The sequence below is a fragment of the Manis pentadactyla genome, chromosome 10 (genome assembly GCF_030020395.1).
Source record: "Manis pentadactyla isolate mManPen7 chromosome 10, mManPen7.hap1, whole genome shotgun sequence".
Classification (NCBI taxonomy): domain Eukaryota; kingdom Metazoa; phylum Chordata; class Mammalia; order Pholidota; family Manidae; genus Manis; species Manis pentadactyla.
Genome location: NC_080028.1, coordinates 301,810 through 323,289, shown reverse-complemented (window position 1 = coordinate 323,289; position 21,480 = coordinate 301,810). Strand labels below are relative to the sequence as shown.

Below are 21,480 nucleotides of genomic sequence, written 5' to 3'. Positions count from 1 at the left end.
AAGGGACCTGAGATGCCCCTGGGCTCCTGGCCGGTCATGGATCACGTCCCCTGAGAGCTCCCGCTGGGTCCTGCTGACAAACCCCGGTCCCAGCATGGCCACAGACCCACCCCTGCCCGGTCAGGCTGAGCCACTGGCCCCCAGCGCATGTCCACCTTAACTGGGCGGCCCTGTGGGCGGGGCGTGCGGCTGATGCTCTGGGCACCCACACAGGCCAGGCCAGGCTGAGTGCAGGACAGGCTGACATGCGGCACGCGCAGCTTCCAGCCTACTGTCCCAGCTCTTCCCGCCGGGTGTGCGACCCAGCACCATGATCCAGGGCGCCTCGGAGCCTGCCGGCCCTGGCTGGGCCTGGGGCTGGGGCGGGGACGGCGATGGGGATGGCGCTGGGCTGGCCCTGCTGGCGCTGGCTGTGGTGGCTGCCACTGCCCTGGCCTTGCACTGGCTTGGCTCTGGGCAGGAGCAGGAGGCGGCAGGACTGGCACCCACAGCCGCCGGGCAGGCAGGAGGAGCTGGGCCAGCCCTGCCCCCAAAGGCCAAGGTCAGTGGTGGCATCGAGGGACACAGCTCAGGGCTGGGGAAGCCAGACCCTCCGGGATGCAGCCAGGGGGGCCCAATGGCAGCCGGGACCCAGGATCAGGAGCCCCCAAGAGGTAGAGGTCTGGCTGCTACAGTCACATCTCGGCTCAAGACACCTGGCAGGGCGGCTGGGGGCTGGGGCTTGGGGCAGCAGCATGGTAGTGCCGCCCCGGAAACCCTCCAGGCTAAGGGAAGGGGGCCTTTCAGGCCAGGTGGTACCCTCCTGGGTAGGAGCCAAGCAGGGGGTACATCTGCCCCCCTCTTGATACACTTCACGCCTCGGAGTCCTGGAAGAGAAATAGAGGAGCGGGTGGAGGCAGGAGAGCTCCGAGCAAAGGTGCCAGGTGACCAGGCCCCGGTCCATGCCAAGGAACAGGACACTACCCCCTGGCACCAAGGTGTGAGGTCACCTGGCTCCCTGGGGAGAGGCCCAGGCAGCCAACGGAGGAAGGTGGACAATAGCTCAGGAGATAGAACCTACCACTCCCTGAAGCAGGACCCCCTGCGCCTGGGCACTGTGGTGAGCGTGTGGGACACTGTGGATGCAGCCAGCAGCCTCTCCAGGGGCGTCCAGAGGCCCCCCTCCCCCCAGGTGCTGCCCCCATCACACATGCTGGCTGGGCCCCTGATGGATGGCTCAGAGCGGGGCAGTGGGAAGGAGAGCTCCCAGCCAGCCCCAGTCCTGATTCTGGGCTCAGGGGCTGAAGCTGGTGAGAGCAGAGAGGCTGGGCCCTGGGCCCCCCCGGAGTCTAAGGGATCCCCAGCCCCCATGGAAGGAGGGCCCTGGGCAGGGAGGGAGGTCGTTGTCACTAGGAGCTTCAGACAGGCCCCAGGCTCCATGGGCCCATGGCCAGAGGGGCCGCAGTGGGGATGGCCACTCTTATTCCAAGGTCAGGGAACGACAGAGGCCTGCCATTTGGGAAAGGCTGGATCTCGCAGCTCTGGAAACCACTTTTCCTTCAGCTCAGGGCTGGGAGGGGCAGAGAAGGAAGGGGGCCACAGCAGCAGAGAAGGGGGAGCATCCTGGCAAGGCCAGAAGGAGCAGGGCCGTGGGCAAGGGGCTGGCAGTCTGGACAGAGGGGAGCCAGACACAGACATCTGCAGGGGTGACCCCTCCCCAAGTCCCTCAGCCCCACCCCGAATATGTGTCGCTAACCCCCTCCCATGCTCAGCTACTCTGCCCTCAGCATGTCCCCACCCAGGCCCCTCACCTGCCCCCACTCTTCCCACCTCTTCTCCTTCAGACTCTTTGCCCTTCAGAGTTAGCCAGGGTCCTGCTGGGGGTGACTGCCTCAGAGACGTGCCAGCTCTGACCGCAGCCCCTGCCCCTGCCCCTGCCCCTGCCCCTGCCCCTGCCCCATCTACAGCTTCTGCCCCAGTTACAGCCCCCGCCCCCACTAGTGGGCCAGGGCTTACATCTCACGAGCCCAGTGGGGCTCTCTGCAAGGGTAAGCAGGGAGGGCAGATCTCAACTAGCTGGGGAAACCTTATTTCCATGGTTCTTAGGAGTCACCCCTTCCCCAGGCAAGAGGGCCCCCAGGGGAGAGCCCCAAGCGCAGCTCCAGGGAGCCCTAGAGACCCCAGCACCTTCGCACTCTCTGAAAACAGAAAGTCTGGTGCTCTGCCTGAAGGGGTTGTGTCCAGCCTCAAGGACAGTCACAGCTCGGCCAGAATGGTCCCAGGGACAGGCACAGGGGTCCTTGCTGAGGCTGGATGTCGGCCACAGCAGGAGACCCCCAGCGCTTCCACCCCAGGCCTGCCCACAGGCCCAAGAGGAGATGGAGATGAGGACAGACATCCGGCCTTCCTGCTGCCCCAAGCTGCCATGCCCAGGGCCCCGTCACCGCCCGCTGAGCCCGCGCAGCCTGGCCCTGCACCTTCCCCGACTGCGAGGCCAGAGGCGCAGCCTATCCCCCGGCCACGGAAGCACAGCTTGTGCAGAATAGCCGAGAACTCTGAGTGGGAGGTCAGCCAGGCTGCCCCAAGGCAGCACCAGGGGGAGACAACAGCCGAGAGGCCCAGCTCTGCAGGCAGCCGGGGGGGCCTCACAGAGAAGCAGAAAGAGACCCAAAAACTCATGGTGTTTCTGCAGAGGCCCCGGAGCTGGGGAGTGGTGGAGGGGCCCCGCAAGCCCATCTCCACAGGCCAGGAGACAGCTCCAGGAGTCGCTCTGCAGTGGCGGCTGGACCTGGGCAGCTGCCTGGACATTCTGGCCTTCGCCCAGCAGCACGGGGAGCCCTGCCTGGCCCAGAAGGCCTATGCCCTGATGAGTGACAATCTGCTGCGCGTGCTGGGAGACCCGAGCCTCTACCGGCAGCTGAGTGGGGCTGACCGGGAGCGCATCCTGAGCCTTCGGACCGGCCGGGGCCAGGCGGTGCTGGGGGTCCTGGTGCTGCCCAGCCTTTACCAGATGGGCCGCTCCGGGCCCACAGGGGGCGCTCCTGGGGAGGAGGCTCCTGTGGCGGGGCCTGCACCCCTGCCTCCTCGCTCACACGTGCACGTGTTCAACCCCCAAGAGAACACATGGCAGCACCTGACTGAGGTGCCCGAGGAGGCCCCGCTGCGGGGCTGCGGCCTCTGCACCATGCACAACTACCTGTTCCTGGCAGGGGGCGTCCGGGGCTCCGGTGCCAAGGCCACCTGCTCCAATGAGGTCTTCTGCTACAACCCTCTGACCAACATCTGGAGCCAGATGCGGCCCATGCAGCAGGCCCGCGCCCAGCTTAAACTGGTGGCCCTGGACGGGTTGCTCTACGCCATCGGGGGCGAGTGCCTATACAGCATGGAGCGCTATGACCCGCGCACAGATGCCTGGACCTCACGCGCACCCCTCCCTGCAGGCACCTTCCCTGTGGCACACGAAGCTGTGGCCTGCCGTGGGGACATCTACGTCACCGGGGGCCACCTCTTCTGCCGCTTGCTCAGGTACAGCCCTGTGAAGGACACATGGGATGAATGCCCCTACAGTGCCAGCCACCGGCGCTCCAGTGACATGGTGGCACTGGGGGGCTTCCTGTACCGCTTCGACCTGCTGCGGGGTGTGGGTGCCGCAGTGATGCGCTACAACACAGTGACTGGGTCCTGGAGCCGAGCCGCCCCCCTTCCACTGCCCGACCCAGCCCCACTCCGCTGCGCCGTGTTGGATGACACCATTTACTGCCTCAGCCACCAGGTCACCGCCACCCTCACGGTCTCTGAGGGGACTGCTCAGTTCCAGGCCAAGGGGCTGCAGCCCTTTCCCCTGGGGAACAAGGGAGTCCTCTGCCCATTCATCCTGACACTGCCCCCCGCAGACCCGTTTCAGACTGCCATCTGAGCTGCTGCTCTCCATGGAGACCCTGGGGCCAGGGGCAGGGGCAGGTGGGGCACAGGGAGGTGGCTGGGGTCCAGAACTTCGGGTTCTTGATTCTGGTACATCTTTCTTTTTCTGTTATAATAAGCTTCATGATTTCCCCCACCGACCTGCTCCTGCTCCCCTCCAAGCGCAGGCTCCCTGCACTTCTGAGCTGGTCTCGGTCATCCGGCACCTCTCACCCTCACACCACACCCATGCTATTTCCTGCCTTTATTGACAGTCCTTGCCCAATGCCTCAGCCAGAGCACACGCCCCTCCCGGAGGCAGAGTCCCGTCTCCTGGGCTCCCATGGGCCAGGCTTCCCTCTCACAGCAGCCACTACACTCTGTGGAAATAATCTGCCAGTGGGACTGCCCAGTGCTCAAGAGCCAGGGGCTGCATCGTCCCCAAGGACCAGGACTTGGCTGATTTAGGAGCTCAGTGACCCTTGAGCCAAGGAGGAAGATGGCTGGAGGCACATTCTGGCTTCCTGTCTTCTGTCCCTGGGGCTCCAAGATAGGCAAGCAGCCCGTGAGGGAGTGGGAAGGGGGAACAAGGAGCCGGGAAGTCCCCGGAAAACCTCCTTGCCTCTGGGTCTTCCTGCCCGTCCTGAGCTGTGGGGAGCCTGGCCTGGCACCCCAGGAACAACTCTGTTGCCCTTCTTTGCCTGATTGGTCCTCAGGCCGAGAATCTTTGTAAAGCTTCTCTGCTGTCTGCAGCCCCCACCCAGAGCTGGCCAGGGCCACTCAGCCCCATGTTCCTCTGCAGCCTTGTGGGTCTCTCTCACCTACTCAGCCCCTGCAGAAGCCACCCCAATTCCCCCCAACCCCTTGCTTAAGTAAGACCTGGATTTCACCTTTGCCCTTACACGTCTGTGTGGACATGGACAAGATATCTAACTTCATTTTTCTTGCCTCTGAAGTGGGGCTAGTGGACTCTGTCACTTAGGAGAGCTGTGAGAATGTAAGGTCACATATGGAAGCCCCTGGCAAAGTTCCCAGGACCCATGACTGAATGATTCGTGTTCCTCTTTACCCACTTTGGAAGCCACCATAGGAAGGTAAATAAATTAATGTATTTAGTTTCCCATGTCCCACCCTCTGACCTAGTTTGTTCCTGTCTGGCCCCTTTTTTCTTTTTATTCTGTGCTTGGCACTGCTGGCACTAAATGTGTTTAATTCACTGAAAGCATCTACATCTTACACTTTCTCATGTTTTGTTCACAAAGGTTGGATGTGCAGCTGGGTAAGGCAGAAGGGGGTCCTCAGGTTGTGCTTGAAAATAAGTTTATTGAGAAATCAAGTGCTGTGCATAGCGCCGTATATTTGGGTCGCTGCCACTCCGCCAAGCAGAAAACCCACCGCCGGTGGCTTCTCCGCACAGGCAGCCCACAGCGTCACTGCTTGCGCCTGGTCTCCCTGAGCAGCTCTTGCCAGTTCTTCTCCATCTCCTCCTTGCAGTTGAGGAAGGCGTCCTCCAGCCGGCGCACGGACTCTGCCAGCGCGGGGTTGGTGCGCATCACCACCATGTCGTAGGCCATCCATGTGGCCTGCACTGCAACAACCAGACGGGTCCCAGTCAGGCTATGGGGTGGCTCTGCGGCTCTGGGGCCCCCTGGGGAGGGCCAGATGCTTCCAACCATGCTCAGACCCTGCTGAGTCACCCAGTTTTCTCTCAGGAGAGAAAGCGGTAGGCTACCCATTACAGGGCTCATAAAAGCCCTATTAAAACTCCTCCTTACATAGAGAGCTGATGAAACTTCTGCAATACACTCAAGTCCTAATTCTGGTTACAACAGCCCATGACACTAAAAGGCTGGAGGCCAGTCTGACATGAAATTTTAGGAAAAATTAGAGCAAATCCAGATCCTTACGCAAATGCAGACACCAGTGGTTGCAGGGTGACCCCCAGGTTGTCATGACACCCACCCAAGCTCACATACTCAGGTAGGGCTCCCGTTCCTGCAAGGCCCCGAGCCTTGTGTCACCTCATGCTCAGTGGCCTGGGATGCCTGCCCACTCCACTCCAGTGTTAAGGCCAGTCTTGGGCTCCTCCCAAGAAGGTAAGCTGCATCTGTGTTGGGCGTCCTTTGGTGCTCACCACTCTACTAACTGAGCTTCTTGCACTGAGAGCAACTTGAGGGTGTGTCCCCTGGGCCTATAGGTGAACGTGTGCTTCTTACACACATTCAGTGGAAGTGTGCAGAAACCCCACGTCCCCAGCCTTCTCTCTGCAGCGCTTGCCGCACTGCTGTGGTTCACTCCCTAGAACTACAAATAACAAGGTCATCTCCCTTCTGCATGACAGCCAACCACAGTAAATATATCCCCTTAAAACTCCTCTTTGCTGGCTTGAAAATACTGGATTCTTTGAGAAACTGTGTCCTCAAGGAAATTAACCAAAGAGGAGATAGCAGAATGATGACCAATAAAGCACATGTATATCAACACAACTGAGGTCAGCAGCACGGCAGACTTGAAGTTCTACAGAAAGTGACATCTATTTGGCTGGAGAAAAATTGGTAGAAAAGCTGTGTGAAGGACCAGCAGAGGGAGGGCACATGACTGTCCTGATGGCACAGGGATTCTTGGACTTCTGGAAGCATGACAGTCATTTAACACACGTTAAAACGTAGACAGCTGGCCCCTCCCACAGCTCAGAGAGGTCTTGTCTAGCAGGTTGGGAATGGTGCCCAGGAACCTGCACCTTAACAAGCATCCCAGATAATTCTGGTGCAAGGGGCCTGCAGACCACCATTTCAGACGTGGGAGTCAGAGCAGAGCTTGCTCCTGGCACTCCACTTGCTCTGTGACTTGGAACAAGTGGCTTCAGTCTCTTCATTCATAAGGACAGACAACATCCTAATTGCATGGCTTGCTGTGAAGATTAAATGGATGATATATGCAAACTGCCTACTAACATGTAAACCCACATATTAGGTGTGTGAGAAAGGAGAAACTCTTACTGTAAAATAAATAATTGAGGTATTCAGGTCAAAGAGTTAGTGTAGGCAAGAAATTAAAATTCAGGGGAAAAAAGAGCCCCCAGAAATGAATCTCATAGAGTCCTATGTAACAGCTGGAATTCTAGCTCTGAGTTTCCTAAGGCCAAAGCAGAGGGAAAGTTGCCAGAAACAAAATGTCACACATTGTATGCCTCCTTCCTGTGAAGTTTCCAGAATGGGTAAATCCTTAGAGACTGAAAACATATTGGTGGTTACCAGGGGTGGGGATAGAGAATTATGGAAGTGAGATTAATTAATGGGTATGAATTGTCTTTTTTAGGGTGATGAAAATGTTCTGGAACTAGGTAGGGTTGGTGGCTATACAATATTGTGAATATATTAAATGCCACTGAGTGGATACTTGAAATGGTTAATTTTATTATGTGATTTCACCCCAATAAAATGCTTATTTAAATTTAAGATGTAGATACTATAATTATCTTCATTTTTCAGAAGTGGTAACAGAGGCACAGAGAGGTTAAGTGGCTTGCCAAGGTCATTTAGCTAATAATGGCACAGGCAGGATTAGACCCAGGTAATCAAGCACCAATGTCCATGTTTCAACTACTTATGGTGCACTGATTCTTATGTTCCAAAAAGGAAACCCAACAGACTAAGAAGCATATGAAAAGAGTCTGGAACTCATTACAGAAGTAAAAATTAAAACAATCAGATAACACTTTAAATCCAGTTGATTTGTTTTACTGAGGTAAAATTCACACACCATGACACTCTCCATTCTAACTGAAGTGTATACAATTCAGTGGTATTTAGTACATCCACAGAGTGGTGACCATTGCCTTCATTTGTTTTCTTCACCCCAAATGTAAATACTGCATCTACTAAGCAGTCACTCCCCATCCTCCCCCCACCTCCCAACCACGGATCTGTTTTCTGTCTCTATGGATTTGCCTGTTCTGGGCATTTCTTTTTTTTTTTTAATTGAAGTATCGTTGACATACAATCTGATACTGGTTTCAAGTATACAACACAGTGGTTCAACAGTTACCGATATTATTAAACCTCACCCCTGCTGGTGCGGTTACTAAGCTCTGGGGTTATATTTTTGAGAGTGTGGAGAATATGCCCATCTCACGTAAAGTGGCACTTCCAGCTCAGCATGTCTGTAACTGAACTCAGTTTGCCCACCCCCTTGCAAACATGCTCCTCTTTCTGTATTCTCAAACTCTCATCTCTACTTTTCTACTTCTTTCTTTCATTCAGCAACTCATGCTACTATTGTAGTCTTAGCTGAGAAGTCATTTACTTCAGGAGGCCTTCCTTGGCTCCTTACATTAAATTAGGTTCCCCTTTGGCTATCTCACAGCACCATGTAGATAATTCTTTTCTTTTTAATTTTTTATGTTGGTATCATTAATATAAAATTACATGAGCAACATTGTGGTTACTAGACTCCTCCCATTATCAAGTCCCCACCACATGCCCCATTACAGTCACTGTCCATCAGCGTAGTAAGATGCTATAGAGTCACTATTGGTCTTCTCTGTGCTATACTGCCTTCCCCATGCACCCCCCCATTATGTGTGTTAATTGCAATGCCCCTTATTCCCCTTATCCCTCCCTTCCCACCCACCCTCCCAGCCCATTTCCCTTTGGTAACTGTTAGTCCATTCTTGGGTTCTGTGAGTCTGCTGCTGTTTTGTTCCTTCAGTTTTTTCTTTGTTCTTATACTCCACAGATGAGTGAAATGATTTGATACTTGTCTTTCTCCACCTGGCTTATTTCCCTGAGCATAATACCCTCTAGCTCCATGTTGTTGCAAATGGTAGGATTTGTTTTCTTCTTATGGCTGAGTAATATTCCATTGTGTATATGTACCACATCTTCTTTATCCATTCATCTACTGATGGACACTTAGGTTGCTTCCATTTCCTGGCTATTGTAAATAGTGCTGTGATAAACATAGGGGTGCATATGTCTTTTTCAAACTGGGCTCCTGCATTCTTAGGGTAATTCCTAGGAGTGGAATTCTTGGGTCAAATGGTATTTCTATTTTTAGTTTTTTGAGGAACATCCATACTGCTTTCCACAGTGGCTGTACCCATTGACATTCCCACCAGCAGGAGGGTTCTCTGTTCTCCACATTCTCGCCAATATTATTATTTCTTGTCTTTTAGATAGTGGCCATTCTAACTGATGTGAGGTGATAGCTCACTATGGTTTTAATTTGCATTTCCCTGATGATTAGCAATGTGAAGCATCTTTTTTGTGTCTGTTGGCCATCTGTATTTCTTCTTTGGAGAAGTGTCTGTTCAGGTCCTATGCCTATTTTTTAATTGGGTTGTTTGTTATTTTGATGTTGAGTTATATGAGCTCTTTATATATTTTGGATGTTAACTCCTTATTGAATAAATTGCTTACAAATATATTCTACCATACTGTATGTTGCCTTTTGTTCTGCTGATGGTGTCCTTTGTTGTACAGAAGCTTTTTAGTTTGATGTAGTCCCACTTGTTCATTTTTTATTTTGTTTCCCTTGCCCAAGGGGATGTTTCCAGGAAAAAATTGCTCATGCTTATGTTCAAGAGATTTTTGCCTATGTTTTCTTCTTAGAGTTTTATGGTTCCATGTCTTAATTCAGATCTTTGATCCATTTTGAGTTTACTTTTGTGTATGGGGTTATACAGTAGTCCAGTTTCATTCTCTTGCATGTAGCTGTCCAGTTTTGCCAACACCAGTTATTGAAGTGGCCGCTTTTCCCCATTGTATATCCATGGCTCCTTTATTGTATATTAATTGACCATATATGTGTGGGTTTGTATATGGACTCTATTCTGTTCAATTGTTCTATGGATCTGTTCTTGAGCCAGTACCATAGTGTTTTAATTACTGTAGGTTTGTAGTAGAGCTTGAAGTCAGGAAGTGTAATACCCCCAGCTTTGTTCTTCTTTCTCAGGATGGCTTTGGCTAATCAGTGTCTTTTGTGGTTCCATATGAATTTTAGGATTATTTTCTCTAGTTTATTGAAAAATGCTGTTGTTATTTTGATAGGGATTGCACTGAATCTGCAAATTGCTTTGGGCAGGATGGCCATTTTAAGAATATTAATTCTTCTTATCCATGAGCATGGGATAGATTTCCATTTATTTGTGTCTTCTTTATTTTCTCTCATGAGTGTCTTATAGTTTGCAGAGTACAGGTCTTTTACCTCCTTGGTGAGGTTTATTCCCAGGTATTTTATTCTTTTTGATGCAATTGTAAATGGAATTATTTTCCTGATTTCTCTTTCTGCTAGTTAATTGTTAGCATATAGGAATGCAACATATTTCTGTGCATTAAGTTTGTATCCTACCAGTTAGAATCTCTCCTTGTACCTGAATCCAGTTATTAGCTATAACAGTTTTTTGGTGGAACCTTTAGGGTTTTCTATGTATAACATTATGGCATCTGTGAATAGTGACAGTAGTATCCTTTATATAAAAAGTGGCTTGTATAGTATTATTCCATTTTAATGAACATGTATCCTACAAGAAAATGGTCCCTCCAGGCATCTACCCATTGGCCCATCATTTTATTTTTGCATAGAGAGCAACTTGGAATAGTGTTCACCAATGTTAACAATAGTTACTTCTGGGTGACTGGATTTTGTTGATTTTAAACTTTCTTTGAAATTTTCTATTTTGATTGAATTTTTTTTATTAAGGTATCATTGATATACAATCTTATCAAGGTTTCACATGAGCAACACTGTCGTTACTACATTCACCCAAATTATCAAGTCCCCCCGACACCCCATTGCAGTCACTGTTGAATTTTACTTTGAATTTTTAGAGCAATGAACATGCAACATTTGTTTAAAATTAATTATCAAATTAATAATTATTTATACTTATTAAATAGAAATATAATTATTTGTTATGATTATTATTTATTTTTCAAATGTTAATAATCACCCCTGAAAAATCCCACCACATATAGTAGTATGCTAATAAATCAGAAAATGTTGATAGAATGGGTAATATGGAGGAAATATGAAGTACCCAAATTCATACAATCTTAAAGCAATAACCAAGGAAGCAATGGAAAAAGTTATCAAAATTATCTCTGAGAGTTTAGCCATTAAGGTCTTTGAAATATTCAATAAACAGTTGTTTCCAAGTATGTACATATAAATTCAGAATATAGAAAAAGAGGACTCTAGAGTTGAGTAGACTGGGACAGTACTATAGTTCAACCTAGTACCTTTGAACAAGTTATTTAAACTCTCTGAGCTCCAGCTTCCTCATCTATAAAATCAAGATAGCAATGGTGTCTATCCCCATAAGTTTGTTAAAAGGATTAAATGAGAATGTGTATAAAGCATATAGTAAGGAGATGAACACATGGTAAACAATAAATATAAGCTATTACTATTATTAATGACATTATAATAATACTAAATGCCCAAAAATCTACAGCTTTCTTGTATACTAGTATTAATTATATAGCAAATAAAATAGAGGAACATCAGAAATAAAAAATGAAGTGAGTTGGTATCATAGATTAAAAAAAAATAGAAGAACATCCTATTTATAATAGGAACAAAAACACAGAAGTAAATGCATTGAAAAATCTGGAGAGTTCTCACTTTGCCAGCATATATATGAAAACTAGAACAATACAGAAAAGATTAGCATGGCTCTTGCACAAAGATGAGAAGCAAATTTGTGAAGCATTATGTTTTTATGTAATGAACAGCATGACAACTGTAGCTAACAATATTGTATTGTAGATTTGAAAGTTATTAAGTCAGTAGATCTTAAAAGTTCTCATCACAAGGGGAAAAAACTTGTAATTATGTGAGGTGATGGATATTAAATAAACTTACTGTAGTAATCATTCATCAATTCTCTTAAATCATTATGTTGAATAACCTACTTATACAATATTATATGTCAATTATGTCTCAGTAGAATTGGAAAAAAATACAACTGAAAGCAAAGAAAAAGAAATCTGGAGGAGAATATTGCAAAACCCTTTTGAGACATATTGAAGAACATCTGAACAATTTGGAAGACATAACCATGTTTCTGGATGAGAACATTTAATGTTAAAAAGATATTCCTTCCATATTAATGTATAGGGTTAACACAATTCCAAATAAAATATTAAAGAATCTATCATTCACATGGAAGAATAAATATGTAAGAAAGCTAACAAAAGAAAAAAGAAAGAAAAAAATGATGAAGGGGAACTTACTGATTAACAATAATGAAACTAGTGTGGTAAACCATAAAATCTGACATACTATGAGGCCAGTCAGCTATCTCTGCTGTGCTGTAAAAGAACTTCATGAGTAATAAAAAAATCATTTCTAAACTAACAACATGGGATTGATTTGGGGGAGAAAAAAACAAGTTAGAATCTCTCCTTGTACCTGAAGAGCTTTGCGTTCTCAAGGCTCACTAGCATAAGGCATACTACAGCTTAACTTGTACTAGGAAATCTGTCCAAGCTTACATTTATTTGCTGGTTGGCGGTTTTAATAATTGCTATGATTGCTTCCTTGGTGATTTTCCTTGCCCCGTGTGGTCACTGAAAGAATTGGACAAAGGCTTCTAGGGATAACAGAGGCCAAGGACTCAACTGCTAGGCCTTTAAATTTAACATAAATTATCAGGGTAAGAAATTACATCATCCTGGTACAAAGTAATGCTACTTCTGTTAACAATATTTGTCCTAACTTGTCCTAGAGACACTATGAGGAAATAGTTCTGGTGCTTACACTTCAGGTAGAAGAACATTTTAATATTCCCAACCATTGGATTTGAATCTGTGGGCCCAAGAACATAGTATAGTTTGCCTAAGATAAAGGTAAATTATACAAAATATTTTAATATTATTTAATTGGTGGTTGCTTATATGTTGATAAAAACATACTTATAACAGCTGGTAAATTGCTAAGGAAATTTTTAAAAAGACTTATATTATCCCCAAATTAGACAACAGTGCAGTACATTTATATAAAAGCAGAATTACAAAAAGAGGAAAATATGTGAAACTAAAACTAAAGAAAAGAATAAAGTAAAGGGAAAATAATGGACCTTATACCAATTTAAGGAATGTGATGTGGAAAAGCACCAAGGTGAGGGGATATGGAACTGTCCATGTCAAAAGCCTCATTCATGGCAAGCAGACATAGGCTAAATCTTTTTTATTCCTGTGACAAATGATGTACACAAACCTCCTAATAGTGTAGCTGCTTAAATACAACAGTTCCAAGTCAGACAACTTTAAGTTTATTGAGGAAACTTAAAGTTTTTAAATTGTCAAAGCTGAGTCTTTTATGTGAATTAAAAACATCTCTCAACCTTGTCTCTAAGGTAAAAGAGCACTTAAAAAAAAACACTTTTACCTTAGTAACATTACTTTAGCAATATTAACCATTATTACTTAAAAATTTATGCAACTACTACCTTAATTAATTTTTGAGTATTTGCCAGAGAGAGTCTCTAGCGGATCCAAACAAAAACGCAGTACACAGCCTGGTTTCCTTGGTGCACCAGATGGTTTAGAATTAAATGTTGAAAAGGAACACAAAGAAAAGTAAGAGAAAAGATAAGTAAATATTACACTGATTTCAGATTAAGGAAAAATTTTCTAGGCATCAAAACAATGGGAATAAATCAGAAAGAAAAATATTGATAGGTTTTTACTGCACAAGACTTCTGTTTACCGAACTTTATATACAAAATTAATAGGAAAATAACAGACTGGGGAAATGTATTATGGTTTTGAACGAAGACTTAATAGCCTTGATACATAAGGAACGCTTACAAGAGCTCCTACTGCAGTGATCTGCAATTCCCACCTTGTTCCCAGCGCCAAGCCTCAATTAAGCCTAGCTCCCTTTTAGCCGTTAGTTCTACAAAGGTTTCCTAATGGGTCTTCCCTCTTCAAACCATCCCTCACACCCTTACCGGAGGAGTCTATCTGAAAAAAACAAATGTCTTTCTTGCAATCCCAAGTGGTTCTCTACCACCTAGACGAAAGGTAAAACTCCTCCACTTGGCATTAAAGACCCTTCTCACTTTTTCAGCCGCTTCCTTCCTTGGTCTGCCACCTCAGGGATCCCATGTGCTGATCTGGCTCCTTGTCTGTGCTGGCCTTTCCTTCATGGGCACACAGCCTTGGCTATCTCTTCTGCTGGGCCGCCTTTCTTCTCTACCCGCAGCACCCCCGCCTCATTTGTATGATCTCAGCTCCTGCTCTAACGCTCTGTTGACGGCCTTACCTGCCTTCCCAAGCAGTCAGCCTCTCCTTTTCTCTGCTCCCTCTCTAGTTCTTGCTTTGCACCATTATTAGTATTTGCCGGATTATAATTTTAATATATAGTTTTTAATTTATATATTTAAATTATAATTAGTCATCTTGATGGCTGTTTCTTGCCCCTACCCACTTCTTCAAATGAAGGAGCATCTTTATTCAACTTTGTATGCCTAGAATAGCTCATAGTTAGTGCTCGGTAAATGTTATTAAATAAGAGAATATTTAATTAGAAGAAAAGAATTACGTAACTTATAGTGGAAAATGAATTATAAAAAATTTTTTTAAAAGGTAGGTTAAGTTTCAGGTACATAAGCAGAAAAATTACAAACTTTTCTAAGTAGAAATTCTCTAAAGCCTGTTGTAATGAATGGAGATTATTTGCAAACTAATAGTGTCCTTAAAAATAGTTTGTTTTCATTTGAATAGAGTATGTATGCTTTCTAAAATTTTAGAAAACTTAGGCTCACAAATTATAAGAATTACACATATTATGAATCAGTAAAAAACAAATAAACTAAATTATAATTTTATCACTACCACTGCTGGCTATTACAGTGGAAACATGTTGAATAAAAGACTAGCATTCTTTTCCAAAAATGGAAAAATTTATTTAACTCTTCTGCTGCTTTACGCTGGTGAGTTTTACCTCCCATTTCAGCATCTCACCTATCTTAGCACTATTACTCTGAACTAATTTTATTTAAATAATGTACAGAAAGAATGTTCCGGTTTTATTCACAGGTGTTATGCTAACATCATTTGTCATTTGCTGAGTACTTGAGCTTGGGTGTGGCTGGTACTGTGCTCAGTTACAGAAGAAGAAGTCACTATTTCTGCTCTGAAAGATAACAGTCCAGTTTCAAAAATAAGTTGCAAACACACACAAAATAGAAAACCATTCAAGGTGATATTCAGTGGTAAGTGTCAAATTTTGTGACATGGTACTTACACAGTATAGAAGTTGAGAGGTGGATAGGGAAGGCCTTGTTAAGAAGGCACTTGATTTGAGCTCAGAAGTGAAGGGAGTATTTGAGCTCTTGGAAACAAGAGAGAAGGCATTCTGCCTGGGGAACGACCTACCTGAGACTTTCTCCATTTCTTCCAATAGTTTTTCCAAGTCTTTATTCGGGTCTGACAGTGTTTTTGGCATGTTGTCATAGTTTCTTTCCCCAGGGTCAGAATCAGCCATCTAAGCAGTGCACAGAAAGAAGATGCAGTGAGACAGTCAGCATCTCAATTCCAGCCCATTACTCACACGGAGGTAGCCCATGCCAGAAACCTGAGGTCATCTTTAATTTCTCCTTCTAGCTTTCTGACTTAAGGGGTTACTGAAACTCAACAATTGTATTTGTTCATGGAATAGATTTTACTTATCTATGCGTTAGGAAGGCCCAGTGCTTGGGAGCCACCAGTGAACTGAACCCTGCCCTTGTGGAGCTCATAGCTTGGCCTGGTTCTTTAAAGTCTCTCCTGTCAGTCCCTTCCTCCTTCTCCCCAAGGTTACAGCTTTAATTGAGGTCCATTCCATTGTCCATCATTGATTATAGATTTACTGAGTATCTACTATGTTCTAGACACACCTATTATGGCTCTGTGGATACTGCAATATATCTGTGGATCCAAACATAAAACCCATGCTCTCATTTAGGTTCTGTTCCAGGGGAGAAAGATAAAAAGCAAGTTAACAGACTGATCAGATAACTTCAGTTTGTGGTCACTGCCATAGAGGAAATAAAACAGAGTGGTTTAATAAAGAGGATCTTTCATGGGGAGGGGTGTTTTAGTTTTTAAAGTCAGAGAAGTCCTTTGTAATGAAGTAACATTTGAATTACACTTGAGTGATTAAAAAGGAGTTGGCCTGGGATGATCAAGAGGAAGTTCTAGACCGAGGGAATGGCTCAAGAAAAAGTGGGAGTGGCCCTGGCATGTTTTAAGGAGTAGAAACAAAGTGTAGAATGCCGTTGAGAAGAATGGTATGACATGGGATCAGCTAAGCAGGCAAGAACTTTGGCTTTATTCGGAGTGTGAGGGAAAGCCACTGGAGGTTGAGAGCAGGGCATTATGTGACTATGCTTTAAGATAATAACTGCAGATGCTGTTTGCAAAATTGACTGTTGCAGAAGGCTGACAGCAGGCAAGAGTGGGAAGACCATTCAGTCAGGAGAGCAGCAGAGTGGTCTAGAGGTTGGACCAGATGAGTGGTCTACGGGTTGGACCACAGTGGTAAATTACATCAATGGTGAGAAGTGAAAGGGTTTGGGCTGTTTTGGAAGATGGGCCAACAAAACTTGGTAGAAGATTTGAGGTGTCCAGGTTTGCAAGGGCAAGTTATAGGAAGAGAGAAATCAGAATGACTGCTAATTTTGGTGAGAACAACTTGACAGACGGCTTGTTACTTTGTGTGAAATGAGGAAAACTAGGTGAACAGATTAGAAGGGAAACCAAGCACTCTATTTTGAACATGTTGACATGAGATGCCTATCAGGTCTCCAAGTGGACATACAGATAAGCAGTTAAAATGTGGGCCTGGAGTTCAGGAGAAAGGTTAGATTTGGAGCTGAAAATATAAAGTTTGGAACTACTGATGCAGTCTCTCTTCACCTCTCCCTTGGACTATCATCATAGACTTCTAAATGGTCTTCTTGGTTGTAGTTTCATCCTGTACAATCCATTTCCCAGTTCACCTCCAGAGTGACCTCTCCTAACATGCAGATCTGACCATGTCACTCTGTTTGAAACTCTTCAAAGCTCTCTATTTCTTTCAGTATAAAATACAATCTCTTTAGAGATTATTACTATAGATATAAGATTTTTCATAATCTAGCTCCTGACCACTCCCATTCTCATCCAGTTCTGAGTTGTGAGCAAATAATTGAAGAAAGCCTTAAGAGATCCATAACTTAATGAATTTAAATTAAATTTTTATTTAAAATCTATAAGAACTGTGTATTTCCAAGAGATGTTATGAGAAAAGACCCATGAAAGAACACATAACTCTGTAAAGTTAAAAAATGGCTACAGTTTTCTTACAAAAGAGCTAAAGAAATGCAAATAGAATAAAATAATTCTATCATGTGGATGGTTACAAACATCTGTATGAGGCAAAGAAGGAGGTAATAACATAACCTATATCTAACTTGTGTGGGCTAGTTGTTCAATTCATTAAGTTATAAAGCCCCAATTATATTATTTTATCCATATATTCAACACATACTTATTGAAGATACAGTAGTGAATAAAATAAGTTAAAATCCTCAGTCTAATGGGATTTATATTCCAGTGTGGAACATTCATAAAAAAACAGATTAATAAGTGAAAAAAATAGGAGGGGAATAAGCACTAAAGAAAAAAAGTCAACCAGAGATGGAGGTGGGGTGGGAGAATGTGTGTAGGGTGGTGGCTGCAATTTAAGTAAGTGTTTAGGGATGGTCTCGCTGAAGTGAGTTTGACTAGAGACCTGAAGAAGTGAGAGAATGAGCCCTACAGATGTCTGGAGAAAGTGTATCCCAGGCAGAGAAAACAGCATGAACAAAAAAGAGCAATGAGGTATAGCTGATACAGAGGAGTGAAGGGGGAGCAGTAGAAGATGAGGTCAAAACATGGGGAGTGAAATTATGGTGGGCCTTGTAGGCCACTGAAAACACTGGCTTCTTCTTTGAGTGAAATGGGAGCCTGGAAGGTGACAGTCTGATTTACATGTTAATAAATCATCAGGTTGAGAACAGTTTGTATGAACATGGGTGGAGGCCAGGAGGCCAGGAGGCCAATGGAATAATGCAGGTGAGAGATAAGAGGTATCTTATTACACAGCTCAGATCTGCACTGGAGTGATGGAAATAGTATGGAGGAGGATGATTCAGGGTATATTTTGAGGGCAGGAATGACAAAATTGCTGATGAGTCAATGTGGACTTGGGGGACGACATTAAGGTTTTTGACTGGGACAGCCATAAATGGAGGTCACCATTAACTGAGATGGGGGAAGACTGGAAAAAGCTGGTTTGTGTGGAGAAGAAAACTTAGTTTTGAACATATTACGTTTAAGATGCCTGTGAGGCAACCAACTGGGGGGATAAGTAGGCAGTTGAATAAATGATTCCAGGGGAGAGGGTAGGCTATAGATAGAAATTTGGGAATCATCAGAATATAGATGCTATTTAAAGACATGAGAATGGTGAGGGCAAGGGAGAGATGCAGATGAAGAGGCTCAACATCAAGACTGGGGAAACGTGAAGGATCCAGCCAAAGTGACTGAGGAAGAGGGGCCAGAGATGTAGAAGAACAGGGAGAGTCATGTTCCGGAAGTGAAGTCCCAACTTCCAGAAAGTCACTGAACCCCAGCCAACATGCTCTGGTCATTGTGAAATCTCAGCAAACTGACAAGACAACTCTTCATGGCACAAGAGGAGGGAGCTCCAAAAATTGTATGGGATAATATAGATGCGTCCTTAGTCGGTGAGAACTTACTCTGCTGGGAAGGTAGGGAATTAAGAGAGGAAATGTTTAAGACCATAAAAAACTAGTTACTGTGAATTTTGATATTTTATGCATTTCTATGTTTAAGATGATTTGGCTTATTGGAGTAACAGGCCAGCTTTTTCATTCTAGTTTAAAATTGAAATTGGTGATGAGTTGTAACTTTAAGTAAAAATCTTAGTAAGTTTATAAAGAGTTTTAGGATATTTAAGAGAACTTGAGGTTCATCATAGTTATAAGTTCGACTTACATTTATAAGAATTACTTAAGAAAGTGGGAAGGATTGTTAGTAAGACAATTGAGGTGCTTAAAGAAATGGAATATATTAAGTTCATAATTAAAGAGCTTAAGTTTGTAAACGAAACAAAACCATTAAGTTACTATTTTTTAGACCTAGAATAAGATTAAGTTTAGAAAAAGGTAATTTTATTTAGAATAATCCTGTTTAGAATAAATAATTTATTAAATAATCTTACTGAAAAAAAGATTTATAAACTAAACATAAACGCTCAAGGAAGACTAGATTTTTTTTAATGGAGTGTTAGCTTTTATTTTATTTTCCAACTTTTCATTCTAAAAGTTTCCAAACATCCAGAAGAGCTGAAACCATAGCACAGTGAGCATCCATAAACCTACTACCTACATTTGACCACTGTTAACATCATTTAACTATATTTATTTCTGAAACACTGAAACTAAGTTGCAGATATCATGACCCTTCATCCCTAGTCCCTAAACACTTCCTCAAGCATCAGTTAAAACTAAGACATTCTCTTTCAAAACCCAGCATCATTGCAACACCTAAGAAAATGAATAATAATGCTCTAACCTCTAATATCCAGTTGAAATTCAAATGTTCTTAATTGTCTCAAGGATGTCCTTTACAGCTGTTTCTTTCTTTCTTTTTTTTTAAATTTTGGTATCATTAATCTACAATTACATGAGGAACATTATGTTTACTAGGCTCCCCCTTTCACCAAGTCCCCCCTACAAACCCCATTAAGTCACTGTCCATCAGCGTAGTATGTTTCCTTTTTAAACAGCCAAGATCTAGTCAAGATTTACACATTGCATATGGTTCATGTCATCTATTAAAGAGTTAATTTATTGGGCACTTACTATGTCCGGGGTTACATAAGCATTCCTATTTGATTTTCACAAGAAAATTTGAGAGTTTTTTTTGTGTGTGTGCTTAAAAGTGTTTTATTTATTTAATGGTTCACCTTAAAAAATTTTTATATTGATGTACAATAAAATGCACAAATAGTGTACAGTTTGAAGGATTCTGACATATATATATGCTCATATAAACACTGCCCAGATTAAGTCATCAAACATTCTTTTTCAGGAATACTGGATTTTTAAACTAGTAACTTTAATAAACGTTACTTTTTAAAACCAAAGTAAACACTCAAATAGTCCTACTCTGCCTAAATAATGCCTTTAAAGGCATCAAATCTCATATTTATCAATATATAGTCATGTCCTCGCATCACCCTAAGCTTCAGTCATATCAAATATTTAATTTGGTGAATTTGGGTGCTACTATATATCAAACAATACTGCAGAAACGGGAAATTGAAAAATAAATAAGTACACAGTTCCTGTCATCAAGAAAATCAGTCCAGCACAAAGAAACTTGTAAAAGCAATGTTCTTTGAAGAACAATAGCCTATTCATTCAAATGTCTTTGCTCAGTTTTAAAGCCTTCTCATAAAATGGCCTTTACAACCACGTCGAGAACTCTGCAACCACCACATTCTCTCTTGCCTCCACGCCTTTACACATAATTATTGTACTGCTTGGAATGCCCCTCCCTCTCTATCCCTTGTTTTTTCAAGACATCTCAAAGGCCGCTAGCGGAGGTCACCAGGAAGCGGGGGCAGAAAGAAGAGGGGGCTGAGCTCTCCAACGTTTACAATTGGGGAAGATGAAGAGGAACCAGCAAACTATAGTGAAGAGCAGCGCGGGGACGAATGTCCTGGAAGCCGAGGTAACAAAGTAGTGACCAATTGTGCCTTCTAAGAGCAGCGTAAGGAAGAAAAGTGACCATTGGAGGTGACGGCCTGGAGGTCGCCGGCAACCTGGACAGCAGCTGTTTCCATGCGGGGCCGGGACAAAGGCCTGGTGGGAATGTGTTTAACGAGGAGAGAGGGAGAGGCGGGTGTTGGTTCAAGGCGGAGCAGAGAAAGAGGCCGGCAGCTGGAAGCTGTTAGCCCGGTGTCAGCTCTCACACAAGGGCCGTGGATTCAGGGCATTGGGTTTGGGTGTCCCCGGTCGTCTCAGTACGAACTGTTCCAGGGGAGCAGTAAAAAGGAGCAAGATTTCCATGAACAAAGAATTGAAGGTGTGCAGTGAGTGGTGGGTGTGAAGGCCGGGGAGATGGGGTGAGGGGAGGAGAGGTGAGAGGACCGGGTGAGGGGCGGGGACGGGGCGAGGGGAGGCGGGGAGGGGTGGGGGGAGGGGGAGGACGGGGTGGGGGGAGGGGAGGGGCAGAGGAGGTGAGAGGACGCGGCGAGGGGAGGGGCAGGGTAGGTGGGGAGGGGTGCGGGGAGGGGTGAAGAGATGAGAGGGCCTGGTGAGGGGAGGGATGAGGGGACGGGGCTGAGGAACTGGGGCGAAGGTCCGGTGCGAGGCGGTGGGCACAGTCGGGGGCGCCGTGGCCCGGGGCCCCAGGCGGGCCGGCCTCGCTCACCTCGCGCTCAGCCCGCACCCGGGTCCAGCCGCTGCCCCTGCCGCGCACGGAGGCAGGAGGAGGTGCCCGCGAGCGGCGCCCCGCCCTTTTCCGTTACCAGGCCCGCCCCCCGGGGCTGGCTCTC

At 45.2% G+C, this 21,480-nt stretch overlaps 2 protein-coding genes and 1 non-coding gene across 4 annotated transcripts; 2 read left to right on the top strand and 1 right to left on the bottom strand.

The window, feature by feature from the left end:
- The first annotated feature begins 310 nt into the window (after window positions 1-310).
- On the top strand, window positions 311-4,100 carry KLHDC7B (kelch domain containing 7B). Its single transcript, XM_057508335.1, has one exon. The coding sequence runs from the start codon at window positions 311-313 to the stop codon at window positions 3,893-3,895; it is 3,585 nt and encodes a 1,194-aa protein (XP_057364318.1). The 3' UTR covers window positions 3,896-4,100.
- Window positions 4,101-5,182: 1,082 nt separating this feature from the next.
- SYCE3 (synaptonemal complex central element protein 3) lies at window positions 5,183-21,462 on the bottom strand. 2 transcript variants are annotated; one of them, XM_036906790.2, is made up of 4 exons: window positions 21,357-21,451; window positions 19,491-19,558; window positions 15,267-15,375; window positions 5,183-5,467 (listed from the first exon to the last, which is right to left on the bottom strand). In XM_036906790.2, the coding sequence occupies exons 3-4, from the start codon at window positions 15,373-15,375 to the stop codon at window positions 5,310-5,312; spliced, it is 267 nt and encodes an 88-aa protein (XP_036762685.1). In that variant the 5' UTR covers window positions 19,491-19,558; window positions 21,357-21,451; the 3' UTR covers window positions 5,183-5,309. The 2 variants fall into 2 exon arrangements, with proteins under 2 accessions (XP_036762685.1, XP_036762686.1); XM_036906791.2 differs by lacking the exon at window positions 19,491-19,558 and having other exon boundaries at window positions 21,357-21,462.
- On the top strand, window positions 11,498-11,604 carry LOC118923227 (U6 spliceosomal RNA). The gene has a single exon (XR_005029131.1). It is a non-coding gene; the product is annotated as a U6 spliceosomal RNA (small nuclear RNA).
- Window positions 21,463-21,480: the final 18 nt, after the last annotated feature.

What these genes read in the sequence shown, in the direction of transcription:
- KLHDC7B (XM_057508335.1), top strand. Translation starts at nt 311, where the DNA reads ATGATCCAGGGCGCCTCGGAGCCTGCCGGCCCTGGCTGGGCCTGGGGC.
- SYCE3 (XM_036906791.2), bottom strand. Translation starts at nt 15,375, where the DNA reads ATGGCTGATTCTGACCCTGGGGAAAGAAACTATGACAACATGCCAAAA. An exon ending in AGAAATGGAGAAAGTCTCAG is followed by an intron (nt 5,468 to 15,266) that starts GTAGGTCGTTCC and finishes TGGTTGTTGCAG; the next exon opens with TGCAGGCCACATGGATGGCC.